This window comes from Rhizophagus irregularis, chromosome 27 (assembly GCF_026210795.1).
Source record: "Rhizophagus irregularis chromosome 27, complete sequence".
NCBI lineage: Eukaryota > Fungi > Glomeromycota > Glomeromycetes > Glomerales > Glomeraceae > Rhizophagus > Rhizophagus irregularis.
Window position 1 is genome coordinate 1,006,109 of NC_089455.1, and position 19,228 is coordinate 1,025,336.

General features: G+C 25.0%; 5 protein-coding genes across 5 annotated transcripts; 2 read left to right on the top strand and 3 right to left on the bottom strand.

Annotated features, from left to right (window-relative positions):
• Positions 1 to 2,610: 2,610 nt before the first annotated feature.
• Positions 2,611 to 5,011, top strand: OCT59_018129 (uncharacterized protein; the record flags this gene model as incomplete). The annotated part of the gene is made up of 3 exons (XM_066148555.1): positions 2,611 to 3,429; positions 3,542 to 3,827; positions 3,921 to 5,011. The coding sequence occupies 3 exons, from the start codon at positions 2,611 to 2,613 to the stop codon at positions 4,487 to 4,489; spliced, it is 1,674 nt and encodes a 557-aa protein (XP_066004473.1). The 3' UTR covers positions 4,490 to 5,011.
• Positions 4,908 to 6,522, bottom strand: OCT59_018130 (uncharacterized protein; the record flags this gene model as incomplete). Its single annotated transcript, XM_025317995.2, has 1 exon — positions 4,908 to 6,522. The coding sequence occupies one exon, from the start codon at positions 6,520 to 6,522 to the stop codon at positions 5,206 to 5,208; it is 1,317 nt and encodes a 438-aa protein (XP_025177142.2). The 3' UTR covers positions 4,908 to 5,205.
• Positions 6,523 to 9,308: 2,786 nt separating this feature from the next.
• Positions 9,309 to 11,558, top strand: OCT59_018131 (uncharacterized protein). The gene is made up of 6 exons (XM_025317994.2): positions 9,309 to 9,433; positions 9,509 to 9,690; positions 9,771 to 9,841; positions 9,912 to 9,943; positions 10,257 to 10,467; positions 10,536 to 11,558. The coding sequence occupies exons 2-6, from the start codon at positions 9,668 to 9,670 to the stop codon at positions 11,456 to 11,458; spliced, it is 1,260 nt and encodes a 419-aa protein (XP_025177141.2). The 5' UTR covers positions 9,309 to 9,433; positions 9,509 to 9,667; the 3' UTR covers positions 11,459 to 11,558.
• A 1,317-nt stretch (positions 11,559 to 12,875) lies between these two features.
• OCT59_018132 (uncharacterized protein) lies at positions 12,876 to 14,928 on the bottom strand (the record flags this gene model as incomplete). Its single annotated transcript, XM_066148557.1, has 3 exons — positions 12,876 to 12,953; positions 13,029 to 13,037; positions 13,081 to 14,928. 3 exons carry the CDS (start codon positions 14,926 to 14,928, stop codon positions 12,876 to 12,878), a joined length of 1,935 nt encoding a protein of 644 aa, XP_066004474.1.
• Positions 14,929 to 16,691: 1,763 nt separating this feature from the next.
• OCT59_018133 (uncharacterized protein) lies at positions 16,692 to 18,919 on the bottom strand (the record flags this gene model as incomplete). The annotated part of the gene is made up of 1 exon (XM_066148558.1): positions 16,692 to 18,919. One exon carries the CDS (start codon positions 18,917 to 18,919, stop codon positions 17,114 to 17,116), a length of 1,806 nt encoding a protein of 601 aa, XP_066004475.1. The 3' UTR covers positions 16,692 to 17,113.
• Between the last annotated feature and the right edge of the window lie 309 nt (positions 18,920 to 19,228).

Below are 19,228 nucleotides of genomic sequence, written 5' to 3' on the forward strand. Positions count from 1 at the left end.
ATAACAATTTTAAATGAAGTCTTGGAAAACAGAATTAAATTAGTGGTATACAAATATACTTTTCCGCAATAAAAAAGTTTTCGATTCGAGCATAAATTATATTATAATTAGTATCAAATCATATTAAAATACAGCCAAAAGTTGGTAAAATATTATGACAATTTACACATTTTGAAACATAAAATCATTTGGCAATTGGCAGAAATAATGTACTCAATATAGCCATAATGAACGAAAACATTATGATTTGATAATACGGGCGTATAGAAATCTGTTTACTTAATATTTTACGAATACTACAGAGAACATAGATACACAACGAATTACGAAAATCAAATGACAATAACATTTTGGTAAACATGAAAACAAATGAGCAAAAAGTAAATTACAACCTTTTTTTTTTTAAAAAAAAAAATACTAATCAAATATACAAATGTATTTTTCTGTAATAATAATGATTTCGATCCTCCCTTAGGATAGCATAAATTATATATGTTTATGGTTAGTTGGGGAAATATTATGATGATAATTTTACACATTTTGAAACTTAAAAAATTTTATGGACAGAAATATAACGGCCGTGCAGAAGTCTGTTTGCACACGGAGAGCGCGAATAATGACGATAACATTCGATAAACATGTAAAATTTATAAAAGAATTACAAATTTTAAAAAGAATACTAAACTTTAATCTATTATGCATATGATCAAAAATTAAAGTTTTAAAGGAGGTTTTTTTTTTAAACGTAGAGTAATTAATTTTGCGTCATTTCAAACTTCCTATTAAGTATTGTAATACTCAAATGGTAAGAAAACAATAAACATAACAATTTGTGTAATCTGTCAAGCATATTAAGACAAACCCCAAGAATAAAAAGATCTTTTTTTAAGGTTCGTATCTTTTCTTTACCTAATTTAGAAAAAGAAGAAATAATTATTATTAAACAATATGATTGTAGAGGAACAAATAGAAGTGATAGAATATTGAAAAAAAAAGATTTAAAAGGAAAGAAAATTTTCACCAACGGAATTTGAAACAAAAAGACGAAACCTTTATATGATGTTATTTGATGTACATGAAACAAAAAACCGGTTTTTTGAGTTTTGAATTTTAGCAGATTGGGAAAGATTAAAGTTAAACTTACGTCATGAAACATTACTTTTTTTGTAAAATTAGAATATTGTGGACGGAAATCAAAACTTGTTTTAAAAGAAGTATCTTAGATAGGAAGTTCTGCTAACCATAACAGATAATTTATATAATTTTTATTATACTGTATATTTTTTACTATTTTTTATTATTTTTTTACTAAAAGATTGAAAAAGAAAAAAAGAAAAAGACGAATTTTGACAAAGGTTTTATTAATAAATAAAATGTTTATAAATATTTAATGTATATTTATTTTTAATATATATTTCTTTTTTTAATACATATTTCATATTTCTTTCTTTTTTGGTAATATTTTCTTTATAACCAATTTTAATAATATTTCCAGAATATTACGTAAATTATAAACAATAAAAAGTTTAAACAACGAAGAATAATAATAAAATTAATATTAAAAGTAATAATGGCCCAAAAAAACAAAGGACTTAATTAATGATCAATCAATGGTGGAGGATCAATTATTATTGGTCTTGTAATTAATTAAACTTTTAAGTTAGGAAATTCATGAAATTTATTTTGTATAAAATTGGAAATTGGATAAATTTAAATTTATTATTATCAATATTTCAAAAAAAGAACATCTTCTTTATTTTCTTTTCCTTTATCTAAAAAAGATTATAATTTTATTTCTGCAAGATAAAAATAAATCCTCGTATTATCCGTAAGATTAATTAATGTATTGCCTTTTTATAGTTATAGAAATAATTTATATTGCATGAATAAACAATTTTTTAAAGAAAAAAAAAAGTCGGTTTCTCTCTTTTCCAAAAAAGATCACGTGATTCATGTTGTGTTCACGTTATGTATTTTATTTTTCTTTGTTTGATAATAAATAAAATATATTTTTCTTCTTTGTTTTTCATAGATGTAACAACCAAAAAGCAAGCGGTGATACTTTTTAAAACTGAAAAGTTTTAATTATAATACAAAAATAATTTTTTTATTGTTAAAAAAAAAAAAAATTCTTGATTTCTTGTTATCATTTATTCCGTTAAATTCGTGGCTTTCTCTATGAGGCTTTTTTTAATAAAAAAAAATTTTTTTGAAAGGCTTATAATATAATTTTAGATTAGTTGTTACATGCTTATTTTAAACTATGTCGATACTAACTGTATCAGGTATATATATTATTGTAACATAATTTTATTTATACATATTACATTGTCCTCTAATATTCTAAATATTCTAATATATTTTATTTCCCTTTTGTGGCTATATCTAAACAATCTATTTTATACCGTAATTTTTAAATTGTTTATCCGTTTTTAATTTTCATATATAATATGCGCATTTACTTGCATTTCCCTCTTTTTTATTTTCTTACTCCTTTTTGATTTTTCTTCAAACCTCAAAATATTCTAATTAAAAATTTTTTTACTAACTAAATTTAATATAGATTTTTATTCTCTTTTATATAAATATATTTAAAAAAAAAAAAATATTATGAATAATAATAATTCCCTTCACAGATCTTCTACAAGAAGACGTCCTTCCGTTATTGATATTGTAACGTCAAAATTTAATGAGGAAAAATCTCTGCTGGCAGCGAAAACTCCAAATATAATTTCAAAACGTCGTGGATCGACCGTTTCAATAGATTCTATTCAATCAAATTCTCGTAGAAATTCTATCGTTATGATAGATTCTATTACTACTACAAGTACTACTTCTTCTTCTTCTTCTTCTACCGCTTTATTAAGAGAGATTACTACCACTACCACTACTTTAATATCTGAAATAATTTTATCTCAACCAATGAACACTGATGAATTTATAACAAAATCTTCGGATTTTTCTTCTTCAAAATTACATTTTCCTCCACCTCCTCCACCTCCTCCTTTATCAGAATATGATGAAAATGTTAGGGATGTATTTGATGATTATGATGATGGTGATGATTATATATTTTCTGATGATGATTTAAAAAGTTATAATAAAAAACATGTTAAAACTTTATCTCAACATGCTCAACGTCATCATCTTCATCATCATTCTCGTTCTCTTTCTTCCCCTTCTGTAATCCCTTCTCTTAGTTCTCAACGTCCTTTAATTCCTTCTATAAATTATGATAATCATAATGAATATAAACAACGTACTATAAATTCTTCTATTAAACTTAATAAATTTTTTGGTGATAAACCTCCCTTAGATATTTGTGTTAAAGAAATTGAAAAGGAAGGTTTAAAAGCTATGTTACATTCCAAAATACCTTTATGTTATTTCTTATATTCTTTATTAGAAGAATATTCGTGCGAAAACTTGGTAAGCATTCATGGTTTTTTTTATATAATAGTTTTTTTTACTTTTAATAGTTCTTTACTTTAATAGTTCTTTACTTACCTTACTTACTTACTTTACTTAACTTACTTTTTAGTTCTTCTTTTTGGAGGTGGAACAATATGAATCATTTGTCTTTGTTAATTCAACTCAACAATATACAACTGCTCAACATATATTCGATACTTATTTAACTCATAATTCTCAATTTGAAGTAAATGTTGATGATAAAGTCCGTAAATCTGTTATATCTTCAATTAAAAGTCAACGTGATCCAAAACATTGTTTTGATGAAGCGAAAAGAGCCATTTTCGTTTTATTAGAAGTTAGTTTTGCACGATTTATTAGAAGTCCTATGGCTGATTTAATGAAACAAGAAATAGGTATGTTATTATTTCTCCTTAAAAAAGTTTTTTTTTTTTAATTATGATAATCACGTGATTTTCGCTCATATCTTAATTTTTTATTTTTTTTAGGAGAAACAACAACTCATTATACTAATAAAGCTCGAGATGCAGCAGTAATATTATTATTTCGATATTTAGAAAAGAAAAATGGTTCATTAAATTTAAAACCCATTAAACCATTCATAATCAATACACAATCATCCGTAAACATTAATGATATTGATCTAATATCACCACTTCCATCACCGAGTTTATCAATATCTCGGAAAAGAAATGATTTAATGTGTACAATGATTTATGAATTTTTGAGAACATTATTAGAAATAGATGTTGAAAGTTTTTATTATGAACATTTTAAAAATAATAATAATAATAAGAATAAAAGTAATGATAAAGTTAATGAACCATTTTATAACGGTAATAATCATAATAATAATAGTAATGATAGATTTTATGCTGGTAGTAATGGATCAAGTAGTGGTGGTATTGATGATGAATTTGATATATGGAGTAATGATGATGAATGTATTGAAATGGTAAATACTGGTCATAAAAAAGTTTCCCCGAGGGATCAATTAAAGAAAAAAACATTTAGAAGACCAACGATTAAATCCAGAAGAAAAATCAAAGGGAATTAGTGAAATTATTAGGGAAACTAGGGAAACTAGGGAAACTAGGGAAACTAGGGAATTAGGGAATTTAAAAAAAAAAAATTGTATACTATGTATTACTTGTATATCAAAAATTATTAATTAGAATTTTTTTTTTGGTTTTTTTTTTTTAGAATTTCTTATTTTTTTTAGTTTTTTTTTATATAGATTTTTTTTTTAGTCATTTTCATTTCCTTTCAACTTTTTTTTTCTCCTTTTTTTTTTAATGATTCAGGTTAATCGAAAAGAAAGAAAGGAGAAGAAAAAAAAAAAGGAAAAAGAAAAAAAATTTCAAAGAACATTTTTTTTTTAAAAAAAAAATTATTTTTTGTGTATATGTTTCTCAATTTAAGTTGTATAAAAATCAAAGCATTAAAAATCAAGCATTATCAATTATTCTTGTTTTTATATATATATATACAATATATAAATAATATATATGTTTGTACAATTTTATTAATTTTTTTATTTAATTTGTATTCTAATTATTTAGAAAAATCTTTCGTGTCTACGCGAGTACGCGTCTAAAAATGAAAATTATTTTTTTTAAATGTGGTGCAACACATCAATTACATAAATTACATAACAGCTTTTTAACAGCTTTTACTTACCATATTCACGTATGTATTATTGTATTCCAGCCTTACGTATCAAGCCTTTAAACGTATCAGCCTTTAAGACCCTTTACGTATTATATCAGCTTTTTACATACCAGCTTTGTGTCTTTGTTCAATTATAAGAAAAATAATAAGTATAATAGCCGAAGCAACAACAACCCATATACTAGCCATTCTACAACGTTTTCTCCATTTATAATCTTCAGTACCATTAGGTTTATAAAAACTACCAAACCACCAAATAGGTATAAATAAGAAACCAAACCAAAAAAAATATTTTATATACATTTTATTTTCATCATCATCATCATCATCATCATCATCATAATAATTCTTATCATCAAACTTTTTATTATTATTAATATTATTATTATAAATATTTTTTTTAATTTCAACATTATTATTATTAATATTAATTTTCTTTTCTTGCTTTTCTTGAATTATATTAAAATAATTATTAATATCATTTTTATTTTCATAAAAAGATTTTGTTAATGATGGTCTTTGAATATTTGAATAACGTCTTGGAGGAGTATAATTAGCAGAATTACGAGAATTACGACGTGAATTATTATTATTACGAGTGGATGTAGGAGAAGTATTATCAGCATAAAGTACCGAATTACGATGATGATGAGATAATGGATTATGACTTATTGAATTATATAATAATGATTGTGATGATGTAGGTCTTGAATTATTTGTAGTAAATTCAAATTGAGTATTAATACGAAGTGGATGTTCCGGTTTAATTTCTTGTAATACTTCATAAACACTTGAAATTCCTTTATTATCATTATTATTATTATTTGATCTTGTCATAGCTTTTAATGGTCTTATAGGTGATGATAAAGGTTCATTTTCATTATTACTACTACTAAATGAGCCATTAGTAGGAGTTTGTACTAATTCAGCTGAATAAGGTGAACTTGAAGTAGAATTAGATGAAGTGGATGATATTTGTAAATTTTCTTCAAATGATTGAATCGATGATTCTTCTTCTTCTTGAGATGATTGAGTTGATTCTTGTTTTGAATGAATTTGATGTATTATAGGTTGATTTATTATAGGTTGATTTATTATAGGTTGATGTATTATAGGTTGATGTATTATAGGTACGTCAATATCAATGTTAATGTTAACCTCAACGTTTTCGTTAATGTTCTCATTTTCTTGAGCATTATCATCTTTATGATAATAATTCACATTATAATCCTTCTCATTATCGTATTTTAAATTATCCTTCTCGCCATAAATTTCCCCTCCTCCTTTTGTTAACCATTCAACCACTTTTTTTGAACCATAAGATTTGGTGTGTTTCTTGTGTTTCTCTAAATGATTTTTTACATTTGTTGTTGTTATTGTGTTTGTTGATGTTGATGTTGATGCCTCTGTCGGTATCATTATCAACACATACTAAAAAACTTCTTTTAAATGAAAAAAAAAAAAGACAAAAAAAGGAATTATGAAAAGAAATAATGGGGACAAAAAAAGAACAAAGAACAAAGAAAAAAGAGGAAAAAAAAATTATAAAATACTAAAAAAGAATAATAAAATAATAAATAGTAAAAAAAAAGTTTTAAAAAAGAAATTATTGAAAAAAAGAGAAATACAATCAAATAAAACTTTTTTTTTTTTTTTTAGTTCAAAAATATTCGAAAAATATCAGGTGAACAAGTGTGAAAAAAAAAAAATAAATAAATATTTTTATAAATTTATAAAAAAAACGCGTTTATTTTATTTTTATTTTTAAATGATTAAATTGTTTTTAGAAAAATTACTTAATATGGCTCATTCATTGTTTTACCTGATAAAGGATAATTTAAAATATTTTATTTTTTATGATTGAACTAAAAAAAATCGTTTTTTTTTTTGACACAAAATCGATTCATTTCTTTATTTAACTAAAAGTACTTTTGATGATTTACAGATTATCACATATTATTATTATAATTTATCAAATATTACAAAATATAATAAAAATCATAATTAATTAATTAATTAATTAATTACAAGTTTATTATTTATTATTTTAAAATGGTTCTTTAAAAGCTTTTTATGAAAAGAATTAAAAATCAAATCAGTCACCTTATTATTACTGCGAGAGGGAGATCTACTTCATACATACATTAAAATTATTTCGGAAAAATTATACTGAAAGTTAATCCCGTATTTTGTACCTCCAGGTATTATTAATAATGTATAAAATTTGATTTGCCAAAAATAAATGAATCATTTACATCATTATACGCAGTATGACGGTAAATACGCGATTGCCAAGAATAAATGCAAGTAATGTAGTATGTAATATATATTTTAATTTGTCACGGCATATGACAATCATTTTACTATGATGTCTATTAATAAATTTACTCCACGGTGTTTATTACTATAATGACTAAACTTATTATGAGATATGAGGTTCCGATCAGCTCCTTCAAATATTTCAAATATTAGATGCCAAGAATCAGGGAAATGACAAATTTGGTAATTATACTCCATTACCCGATCCAATAAGGATGTTGGACAAAATAATGAAATATTACAATAAATTCTATTGTGATTATTTGATTATTTCTGACAATCGGACTATCAAATTACTCAAAATTTCAAATTTTCCCAGTGATTAAACCTTAGATATGTAAATGTCATTTTTTTGTTGGATGTTGATTATCTTTTAGATACCATAAAAAAGTTTTTTTTTTTTTTTGTATCATTTTACTACATTACTATATTTTGACACTGTTTCTGTACTTCCGATAATAAGAAAATTTGATAATGATGGGATGATGGATGATGATGATCACTGGGAAAATTTGGACCCTTACAGCTAGTTAATCAACTAACCATTTTCATTTTTTTTATATGAATTTTCCATATTTAATATTTTTCATATTTATAATGAAAAAAAAAAAATAATTTTTTTTGAAATAAAAAAAAACCATTTGTTAAAAATATTGTTTTAAGGAGGTAGGGTAAAACGATGAATAGAAATATAAAAAATGCAACTATATAAACCATATAATAATAATAAACGTTATCTTATCGCAAGGAAATTAAAAAAGAAAGTTTAAAAAATTTAATCTTATTTCTTACGTAACAAAAAGTTACGCCATTTACTTTTAATATTTTTAATATTTCTTTTTTTAAAAAAAAAACGAAAAAAAACTATGAAAAAAAAAACTGATAAGTTAAAAATAAATAAATAAAATAAATAAAAAATAAATAAAATCATAAATAAATAAAGATATACATGTAAATATAAGCCTCATTGGATTTTCTATCGTGATAGAATCATATTCGTTTGATTTTATTTTTTTTTTTGATAAAAAAGAAATTTCTAAAAAAACCTTTTGTTTAGTTTTTTTTATAAAATAATAAGCCACGAGAAAAAATAAAAAAAAAAACATTCAATTAAAAAAAATTATTCCTTTAAAAAGTCATATATTATATCTCAAATGATTCCTTTAAAAAGTCATATATAGCTCAAATTATTCCTTTAAAAAGTCATTTATAACTCAAAAAAAAATCTTTTTTAATTTTAGAACTCTTTTTTTTTTTTCGAGACACATTATCGGAATAAATAAACAATGAAATGGCCTGATTTGGTAAATTTTCATTTTTTTATTTATTTATTTTTTTATTTTTAAATAGAGTTTTGATTGATGTGTAATATATCATGAAGTGTATATACCATGACATTGACCTGATAAATCGCATATATGGCGTATATGGCATATACAGTATGTATACAAGTAAAAGGTTCAATTAAATCACGAGAGTTTTCCGAAGCTTTTGTTAAAAAAAGTTTTTAAGGAACACGATGCTGTTTTTGATTCTTTTCTTTCGCGAATTCTATTGGCCTTTCTTTGTTACTTCGCCACACAAGAACTACTTTTAAAAAAAAAAAGCAATGAGCAAGCCTCGTTAATTCCTTTATTTTTAAGAGAAACAAGCCTCAAAATAAAACACATTAGTTTTAAAAAAACACACTTTTTATAATGACTTGTATAATAGAGCCACGTTTTAACATTAACTAAGCCATTTATAAAATGAAACGTAATCGAAGTTGAAACGTAATCGAAGATTATTATTATTATTATTTAAGGGAGAAAGAAAAACAAGTTAAGGAAAAGACTTTTTCAAGAATTTTTTTCATATATAAAAGAGAATTTGTTTTTTATTTAAAGAAAAAAAAAATTTCTTTTCATCACCTCATCACTTGTAGATACTTTTTTTCAAAGTGGCGTCAAATCGTGATTATATCGAATATAATAAACTCTATGAAGAAAAAAGTGTTATACAAGAGGAGATTGTAAGAGATCATTCAATTTCTTTAACAACATGCCTTTTTACAAAAAATGAAGTTAAAAAATTTCTTTTCCTTTAGAATGATGATTCGAAAAAAGATTCAGTTAGTACGTTTAATGGCGATTATGAATTACATTTAGATGATGAACCTACGTCACCAACTTTCATTGAGAATGATCCAAAAAATTGGACAGATTTTAAGAAAAATGCTATTCTTACTATAGTAACTATAGCTGCAATGCTTTCTCCAATTGCAAACACGTAAATATTTCGTCTTGTTCACGTGAAACACGTGAAACGCTATAATAAACTGACTGATATTTTCAAAAAAAATGTAATAGAATATTTTTTCCCGCAATATTAACAGTACGTGAAGAATTGCAAACAACTGAAACAGTTATAAATGCAGTAGGTAAGTAATTAAAATATTTAATTATTAAGATATATATATATATATATTTTTAATATTCGATCTTTTCTAGTTGCCATATTCGTATATCTTATGGGAATTTCTGTAAGAAATTTAATTTTTTTTTTTATTTCTCTAATTTAATCCAACATTTATAATATATCAATTGGGGTTGGAAGGTTGGAATTGGAAGAATTGGATGTGAGGAGGTTGTTGGAATTAGAAGAATTGTAAGTTTTCAATAGTTTCCCAATCACTAATATACGTATCATTTTATTGTGATATATATTTATATTATAATTTTCTTAATTGAAGTCCCAATAGTTTCCAATCTTCCAATCTTCCAATCTTCCAATCATCCAATTCTCCAATTCTCCAATCTTTCATAAAATTATCTCATATAATCATCTCTTTTTAGCCATTGTTTTGGGCATCATATTCAGATTTAAGAGAAACAAGAAGAAAAGTTTATTTATTAGCTAGTGCTATGTTTATAATAGCAGCATTTTTATGCATTTCGGTGACTAATATTTGGTGGTTAATGATCCTTCGTGCATTACAAGCAACTGGTTCTTCAGCTGTATTATGTATTGGTGCAGGAACTCTTAGCGATATTTACGTCCCAACAGGTATAATTCTCGTCAAAATACTTTGTCAAATTTTTATAAAATTCACATTAATTAAATTCTCTTTACAGAACTTGGTACTGCATATGGATTATTTTATTTTGGATTTTTCGTAGGACCTTTAATTGGACCATTGATAGGAGGATATTTAACACAATATGTTCATTGGAGGGCAATATTTTGGTTTTTAACAATATATGGAAGTACATTATTTTTGGTAATTTATTTATTTTTACCAGAAACTTCAAGACCAAAACAAACATCAAAAATTCCATTATCAAAATTACGATCAGAAGAAATTTCATTATCTTTACAAAAATCTTTTAATCCATTATCACCTATATCATTATTAAAATATCCAAATCTTACATTAATAATTTTATATAAAATTTGGGTAACATCAACAATTTATGTACAAAATATTCTTATACCAGAAAGATTTGCTATAACTTATGGATTATCAGCATCACAAATTGGTTTAGTATTTTTAGCACCAGGTTTAGGATTAATGAGTGGTAGTTTAGTTGGTGGTAAATTATCAGATTATGTATTAAGTAAAAGAATGAAAAAAATTGGTGGTAATTATTTACCTGAATTAAGATTATATAGTGCTTGGTTTGGTAGTATATTAATTCCATTAGCATATTTTAGTTTTGGTTGGTTACTTGAAAATGGCGTATCTATTTTTTATCCTTTATTTACAATGTTTTTAGGTGGGTTTGGTACTTTAATGGCTTTTAATCCTACTTCTACTTATTTAGTTGAATCTTATCCAACAAGAAGTGCTTCAATTGTAGCATTAAATAATTTTATGAGAGCTTTAGTAGCTGGTAGTATGTCTGCTCTCGCTGCTCCTTTAAGTGATGCTGTAGGTACCGGTTGGACTTTTACTTTAATGGCTAGTGGAAATGTTCTTACTATAACTTTTTTAATAATCGTTTATAATTATGGTAGAAAATGGAGAGAAAAAATACGTAAAGAGAATCCTAGATAAATAATTATAGCTATCTTAGGTTAGGTTATCAATTTATTATTAGATTTTATATAAATTAAAAATAAAAATATTGTAAAAAAAGCTTTTTTTTGATGTTTCAAATTATCAAATTTTTGAATGAAAAATTCTCAAATTTTCTTCCCTGTAAAAAAAGTCAATCCGTTTTTTTTATTCCAACTTTTTCCGTAAAAGGCTCATATTTCCGGAATCAATAACTTTATATCAGAATTATTTACATTTTCCGTGAATGGATCCGTAAAAGGCTCATTTTTACAGAAATAACGGATAAAATTTTTTATAGGGCTTTTGTACCTCTGAAATCCAGAACACTTATGTATAAAGTATGATTTATGCCTACAGATAAGAACTATCTCGTCATATGGATCTATCACGATTTGAGGTTGGCTCATTCCTTTTTCAATTAGAGGTTTCAAAAGAAATATAGACTTTTTTTCTGATTTTGAGCATTTCGCATTTTTTCAGATGATAAGCCTGTCTATCCTTTCTATTTGGTCTATCTGGTCTAGCACACGCGTCTCATCACCAATCAAGCATGTGTAACAATTTCATTTTGGAAGTTCCGACAACTTTTTTAATGGTTAAATAACGGGGTTTTTACTGTTTTTTTAATAGTTTTTTTTTTACATATTTCCCATTTTAATTTAATATTAATAATTTTTAATAAAAAAAATAAAATATAATTTTAGTTAAAAGCATTTGAATATACAGTAATTAAATTATTTTACATTCATATAAAAAATTGACTTTTTATTTTTATCTAAAGTATTAATTAGAATTATTATTGGATGATTAAGCTAAATAATAGTCTGATAGCGGCCGCATTAGTTTATTATATAGTTTAAATCATCCAATAATAATATTATCGGTTTGACGGGACCGTTCACGCAATTTTAGTTATAATAAACTCCCGTTACTATCCAATAATTTTATTACATAGTAATATGAGATAACCGACCTAAATAACAATTATGTAAAATCTGCATGAACTTATGAGGATAACTGATAATAAATATTATAGATACTGTATTATCTATCTATCATGCATAAGTCATCGTAAAATATTAATTTTTTTATACAAGTATAAAGAATACTTTCTATTGATTTGTTCCCCTCTTAACTTTTCCCTACGCTCTACTAACAATTGATAAATCACCCGTTTTTGTCATCACAAATTATATAATTCACTTCAAAAATTTTAAAAATTTTGAAGATTTAAAAATATTTATTTTTTATTAAACAAGTTTTTTTTTTCTATATTTACATTAACATATTGAATTAATTAAATTTGACCTTATTATATAATTTTAAAAGGTTATATGATCTAATTCTATAAAAAAAAAATTTATCCCATTATGTAAATTAAATAACAAAGTTTCTGAGTTAGATTTAGATTGTTCTAAAATAACAATACATATTTTATACAAATAGAAGGATAAGGTTTTAGAATATATTGAATATTAATAGTATAATGATACTGGAAATTCAAATAAGTGTTAATTAAGAAAAAAATACCACCTTTAAACAAAAACATATATGAAGAAGTACCCACCCTTCTTTTCTTAATTGTCATATTCTATAACCACTTCACCACCTCTGCTTACACTTTCAAATACGATCAAAGCTCTTCTAAGTCCTTCATTCGACACTCTTGTCCTTCTGGCTAAAATTAATTTTTTTAGAGTTCCTATTACTTCCGCATACTGTGTAATCAAACAAAGGTATTCATCATCAATACAACTACTCCTAGGAAATTGTAATACTTCTAATGGAGCTTTACAATTTCCAAGTAACCAGTGTATTACCATTAACCAAAATGTTCCTTCAATAACAACCATCAAATTCTTTAGTTTTGGTGGAAATGCTCGAGAAACACGTTTCCAAAACTGTTCATCATCCATCAATTCTGTTCCTACTGAAATATGAAGTTGTTGAAGAAGTTGACAATTATTTAAAAGTATAAGTAATTGAGGGAAAATTTCTCTACTTGTATGAGTTTCTAATTTAACTAAATATGGGCATGTTATAGAAAGTGTAGAGAGAATGGATGATGGTGGGAAATCTCCCACTCCTCTGGATATTAATCCTAGAGGTCTTCTCACATTCCATACTTTTCTTCCTAATCTGATATCCTTTAATGAACCACATGTATTTTGTATCATTCTCGCCAAAGGATGATCAGAAGTGGTGGAAGAAGATGATGATGAAGATGAAGAAGAAGATGATGGTGGTGAATATGTTGATGTTGATGTCAATAATGCCGATGATATAGGAGGAATTCCTCTTAAAACAGGTCCTATTACATTTACATTACCCTGAATATGATTTCCCGTAATGGGTACAACTGATGGGGGAGCAAGTATTGTTCTTAAATCTCTAAATCCAACACTTTTCCTAAACACAAATTTTTTTAATTTTTTAAAGGTCGCAAAAGCTAAAGGTTCAACAATATCATCATTTAATCCTAAGCACCTCTCGAATACTAAAGTTTGCAAGTTTACACAAATAACTAAAGGTGTTAAACTAACACTTATTCTAAAATCAGCTCCAATAAATTCTAAATGATTTAATGAACTAGCTTGAGTACTTAATCCTCCAATTAAAATAGGTAAACAATTTGATCCACCCCTTCTCAAGATTACACGATGCAATGCATGTTGAGCTGTTAAAAGGCTTAACATCATTTGAGGATCTGCGTGCCTCCTTTGCCATGATGAAAAACTTATTTCCAAAGTGTTTAAATTTTGAGATACTTCAGAGAGAACTTGCATGATTTTTCCATCCGTCGCATCTCCCCCATATTCAAATTTTTGTAAATGTACCAAACAATTATTTGCTCCAGGATAATTCGGAATTTGTAATAAATCATCAAAACCATAAGCGCTACGAAATTCCTCAAAACTTGTTGGTGTATATTGAATATCTCCAGGATGATGTGACCAAAATCTCCTATCAATCAATCCGATTAATCTTTGCGTATTCAACGAAAGAGATTCGAGTATTCGAGTTTTCGAAAATAAAAGTTTAACGAGTTCGTTGACAATTAACTTTACGATCCGTAGATCGTCGAACATTACAAGGTCATGTCTGATTTGTCGTCCTTTTTCGTATTCTTCTTGTAACCAAGCTGAAGTTGATTCGTATAAATCATCAAATCTAAAATCGCGGATAAAAGATGGATAATCAAAAATTTTAGTTGTATCATTAAGTGGAATATTAACCCCTTCGGATAATAGATAATTTTTAACTATCGGAGAAAAAAATGAAATGTAAATTTCGATGATGTCCGAACAAGGTTTTTTAGCTAATTGGAAAGGTCGTTTCCATAAGAATCTTATTACACTAATACACCAAGATCTGTTTACTAAAAGACAGGAATGTAATGTAGATTTTTCATATTCTAAAATGTGAAATATTTCTTCCAAGCATTCTCTTGGTAAACGATTTGCCATAATGAGAGAATTTTTTTTTTTTTTATTGTAAAATTCGTTAAACCTGAATAAAAAAAAATAAAAAAAAATACAATAAATAAAATAAATTAAAATTAACAATCAATTACATCATAATAAAGTAAAATTTATGGTATAATTTTTTTTTAAGAAAATTATAACGTAGTTTGGCTAGTTTCTTGAATTAGTAAATTTGAATAAATTTTTTTATATTGATACCTGAAATTTTAAATCAATGTGATAATAAATAAATAAATATATAAAGGTATTTATTTGTTTTATATTAATTTAATTAATATGGACAAATTAATTTAATTATTGGTATTAAATAAAGTAGTAAAATGCCGAATTTTAATTAATTATCTGCAAAAGTAATTTGTTTTTAAAAAGGGGAATTATTAAATGTAATAAAAAAAGAAAAACAATAATAATTCCCGAAATAGTTTTGAAAAAATAAAAAGAGAAAGTTTTGAAGAATAAGAAAAAGCAGTTTTTTTTTTTCCTTAAATAAGGGGGATAATCCAATTTTTTTTTAAAAAAATAGTTCCCTTTATGAGATACAAAAAGATATCATTCAGCCTAAACAGCCACTTGCGTAGCTTGTACAATATTAAGATGAAAATCAGAGGATCGATTGGATATTCCTTACTAGCGTAGTCTATAAACGGCTATAATTACTGACAAGGCGGGTCGATTCTTTCCATTGCTGCGGTATTTACTTTTGTTTTTGTATCGAAAGAAGGATATGAGATAATATTGATCTACTGTAGATCCAAAAGCTATTGTTTTTTGAACTTTGATAAAATTGTTGTGACTAGTGTTTAGGGAATATAATATTACTTTTTTTTTTGATGATCATCGAAAGAAGTTACAAATGATTAAATGATTTTATTACGGAAAAAAATGCTCGATTAAGTTAAGCACGAAAAATTAACATGGACAATCATGATGTAATATTAAAAATCGGAAATTACTTAGGTTTTTAAAACTTTTTTTTTTCGTGAAAATTGACACGAGAATGTTGATTCGAAAAAATAATTATGTTTGTCGGTCATTCGGACACTTTAATTGGTGCGTGCAAAATGCAAACTTGTACACCTGAATACAAAAGACAGATCGCGATGATATGACTTTGCAGCTAAAAATATTACCACAAACCACCACATACATAATATTAATTAAGACCGCGCAGATTTCGCGCGGGTGATGTAATTTACTTTTTCTACCCCGTTTTTTTAGGTTATCCGAAATATTTTGAAAAAAGATTCAAAGATACAATAAAAAAGATTCAAAATTCAATGGCTTTATTTAAAATTTATCTTATTATGATGGAATAATAAAATGTGAACAAGCCAATTATCGCGCGTCTTGCATAACGCAGTAATGTTTTATTCTATAATTCTACTTTCACCAATGATGATTATATGCCACATGATCTTTCACGTGTCAATTCTCATCAAACTTCGAGCGGAACATAATTTCGTATCAAGAACTCTTTGAAAAGATATTATTCGAACCGGTTATTTAAAAAAAAGCATTATGAATATTTAACGTTTGAAATCTAATTATACTTACTGTATTTAAATTGACATATACATATACTTGACATGACTCTTTCACAGATATGCCTTTAAAGGAAGTTTGTAAATTTATGAATGGGAGATAAATAATTACATAAAATCAACGATAATGACTTGCATTACATATATTATATAATTGATATGTTGCAGAAGTAATAACATTTGATTTTGAACAATGAAATTTATGGTTCATATTATTACAATTTATCTTTTTTTTTCGATTTATTTGGTCTTAAATAAATAAATAAATAAAAAAATAAAAAAAAAATACAGTTCGCCTCAATGTTCGTAATGTTTTCATTTAATCTTTATCTTAAGAAATTCTTAAATAAAACATGTTTGATAAATAAATAAATATATTATATATATATATGTCTCTTTTTTACGAAATAAGAGACATATATACATATATATGTCTCTTTTTTACGAAATAAGAGACATATATACATATATATATACGCATACTATACACATACACACACATATATATATACATATGTAATAAATAAATAAGTAAATGAATGAATGAGTGAAGAATGAAATGAACGAAAAAACTTTTCTAAAAAATATAAGCTTTTAGATACATATATATATATATATATATTCATTTACCAATTAAAATCATAATTATTAATTTTGAAATCATATTCCTTAATAACATTTAAGTATGAATGCTGTGAATTCTGAAAACCCAGTTCCAGATCTTCATTTACACCTTTTACCTTTTCCAAAAAACCTTTTAATCCTTTAACATTAAATGGTAATTTTTTCTTATTTCTAATTTCAATCCATTGTAATTCTTTAGGAATATTTTCACCCAATTCTTCCATATGTTCATCCCAATTTGATTGTTCATTAAATGTGACACTTAACTTTTGTAAATGAACAAGAGATTTAAAAATTAAAAGTAATTCATTAGGAAATATAGTTTCAAGATACAAATTTTCAACTTGAGTACAATGATTTGTTAAAATTTGAATTCTCTTAAAACTTTCTTCCATATTATATGAAGAATTTGTTGAAATTGGATTAAGTGCATTACTAAATAATAATTGTGAAGGTGAATTAATTTGAGGAAGTGAATTTGATTTCCAACCCAAATAAATATTTTTTAAATTAATATTTGAAATTTGAAAAAATTCTGTAATAAAATTTAAATCTTGTTCATAACAAATAACTTTTAAATTGTTTAATTTTGTTAAAGAATGTTGTAAAGGGGTTAAAGAATTAATTGATACACAATTATTTAATTCAAGTGTATGTAATCTATTGCATTTTTTGATCATATAATCTAAAGTATGTTTTTGAATATTATTTAAATTTGTTTTTGTAAGTTTAAGTCGATTTAAAGAAGGTGGAAGATTATTTTTCTTCTTATTAATTGATGATGTTGATGATTTTTTTGATTGATATAATTTTTGTAAATGTGGAGGTAACTGAATTTGATTATATTGATCATCAAAAAGTGATTGAAAAATTTGTTCATAAGTTGTAAAATTATAAAAATTTGAATAATTTAATTCTATACATGTTAAATAATTTTGAGATGAAACAAGGGATGCCATAACTTTACCCAATTTTAAAGAAATAATATCATAAATTTTAATAGAATTTATAAATTTACAATTCTTTGTCATAATTGTAAGAAGATCATAAGTAGGTTTATCATCACTTAACGAACCACATGAAAATTCTTTTAATGTATAAAATAATGGATTAGAAGAATTTGATGAAGAAGAGGAGGAGGAAGTAGAAGAAGAAAAAGATGATGAGGAAGAAGAAGAAGATGATGATAATAATAATAAATTATTATTATTATATAATGAAGAAGAACGATTATTTTGTTGTGATGATGATAAAATCTTAAGAAAATTTGATAAAAAATCACATTTATAAAGTTCTAAGGAATGTAATTTGGTACAACCTCTCAACAAAACTTTTGATAATTCTTGTTCAACTGATTGTTTTTGTAATTCGAAAATCCATTTATCATTAGCCGACATAGTCTGAATCTTTTGTTGTAATTCAGTTTTTGATGAAATTTTGATATTTTTTAATCTAAAGATTAATGGAACCAAATCAAATGTATTTTGATCTATAGTTAAACTTTGTAAATAAGAAATATAATCGAATAAAGGTTTACGAGGAAATTCCGACATATTAATCCCAACATTTATTAACTTTTTTCTAGAATCTTCTGAAATACATGATAGATAGGTTCTAGTTATCATATTACACCGTTCTTTAGATGTACCAGCTATATTAAACGGATATTTCCATAGATAGGGGATAACCACTGTACACCAAAACCTATTTACCATTAAACAGGAATATAAATCCTTTGTTTCGGAAAGATTTGAAAGAATATTTTCTAAACATTCTGGTAATAATTGTTGTGAATATTGTTGTGACATAGGTAAAGTTGGTTGTTTCACCTCAATGTGAATAATTTTAGTATGATGAATTCAAAGTGGATGCTTTTAGAAAAAATTTAAGAAGTTTTTTTTTTAAAAAATTTTTTTTGAAGAAAAAAAAAAAATAAAGATAATACAACCTACAATGGGTCCTTTTTTGATATTCCTACTTACTAATTTTGGTTTGTGGCGTACAATCAATTATGTAAGAACGAACAGAAATAATGAACTACTTGGGTCCTACGAAATCACGGAGAAAGATGAGTGGTCGGCTATTTATATATATATATATATTTTTTTGCTGCGGTA

What these genes read in the sequence shown, in the direction of transcription:
- OCT59_018131 (XM_025317994.2), top strand. Translation starts at nt 9,668, where the DNA reads ATGCTTTCTCCAATTGCAAACAC. An exon ending in AACAGTTATAAATGCAGTAG is followed by an intron (nt 9,842 to 9,911) that starts GTAAGTAATTAA and finishes GATCTTTTCTAG; the next exon opens with TTGCCATATTCGTATATCTT. An exon ending in TATATCTTATGGGAATTTCT is followed by an intron (nt 9,944 to 10,256) that starts GTAAGAAATTTA and finishes ATCTCTTTTTAG; the next exon opens with CCATTGTTTTGGGCATCATA.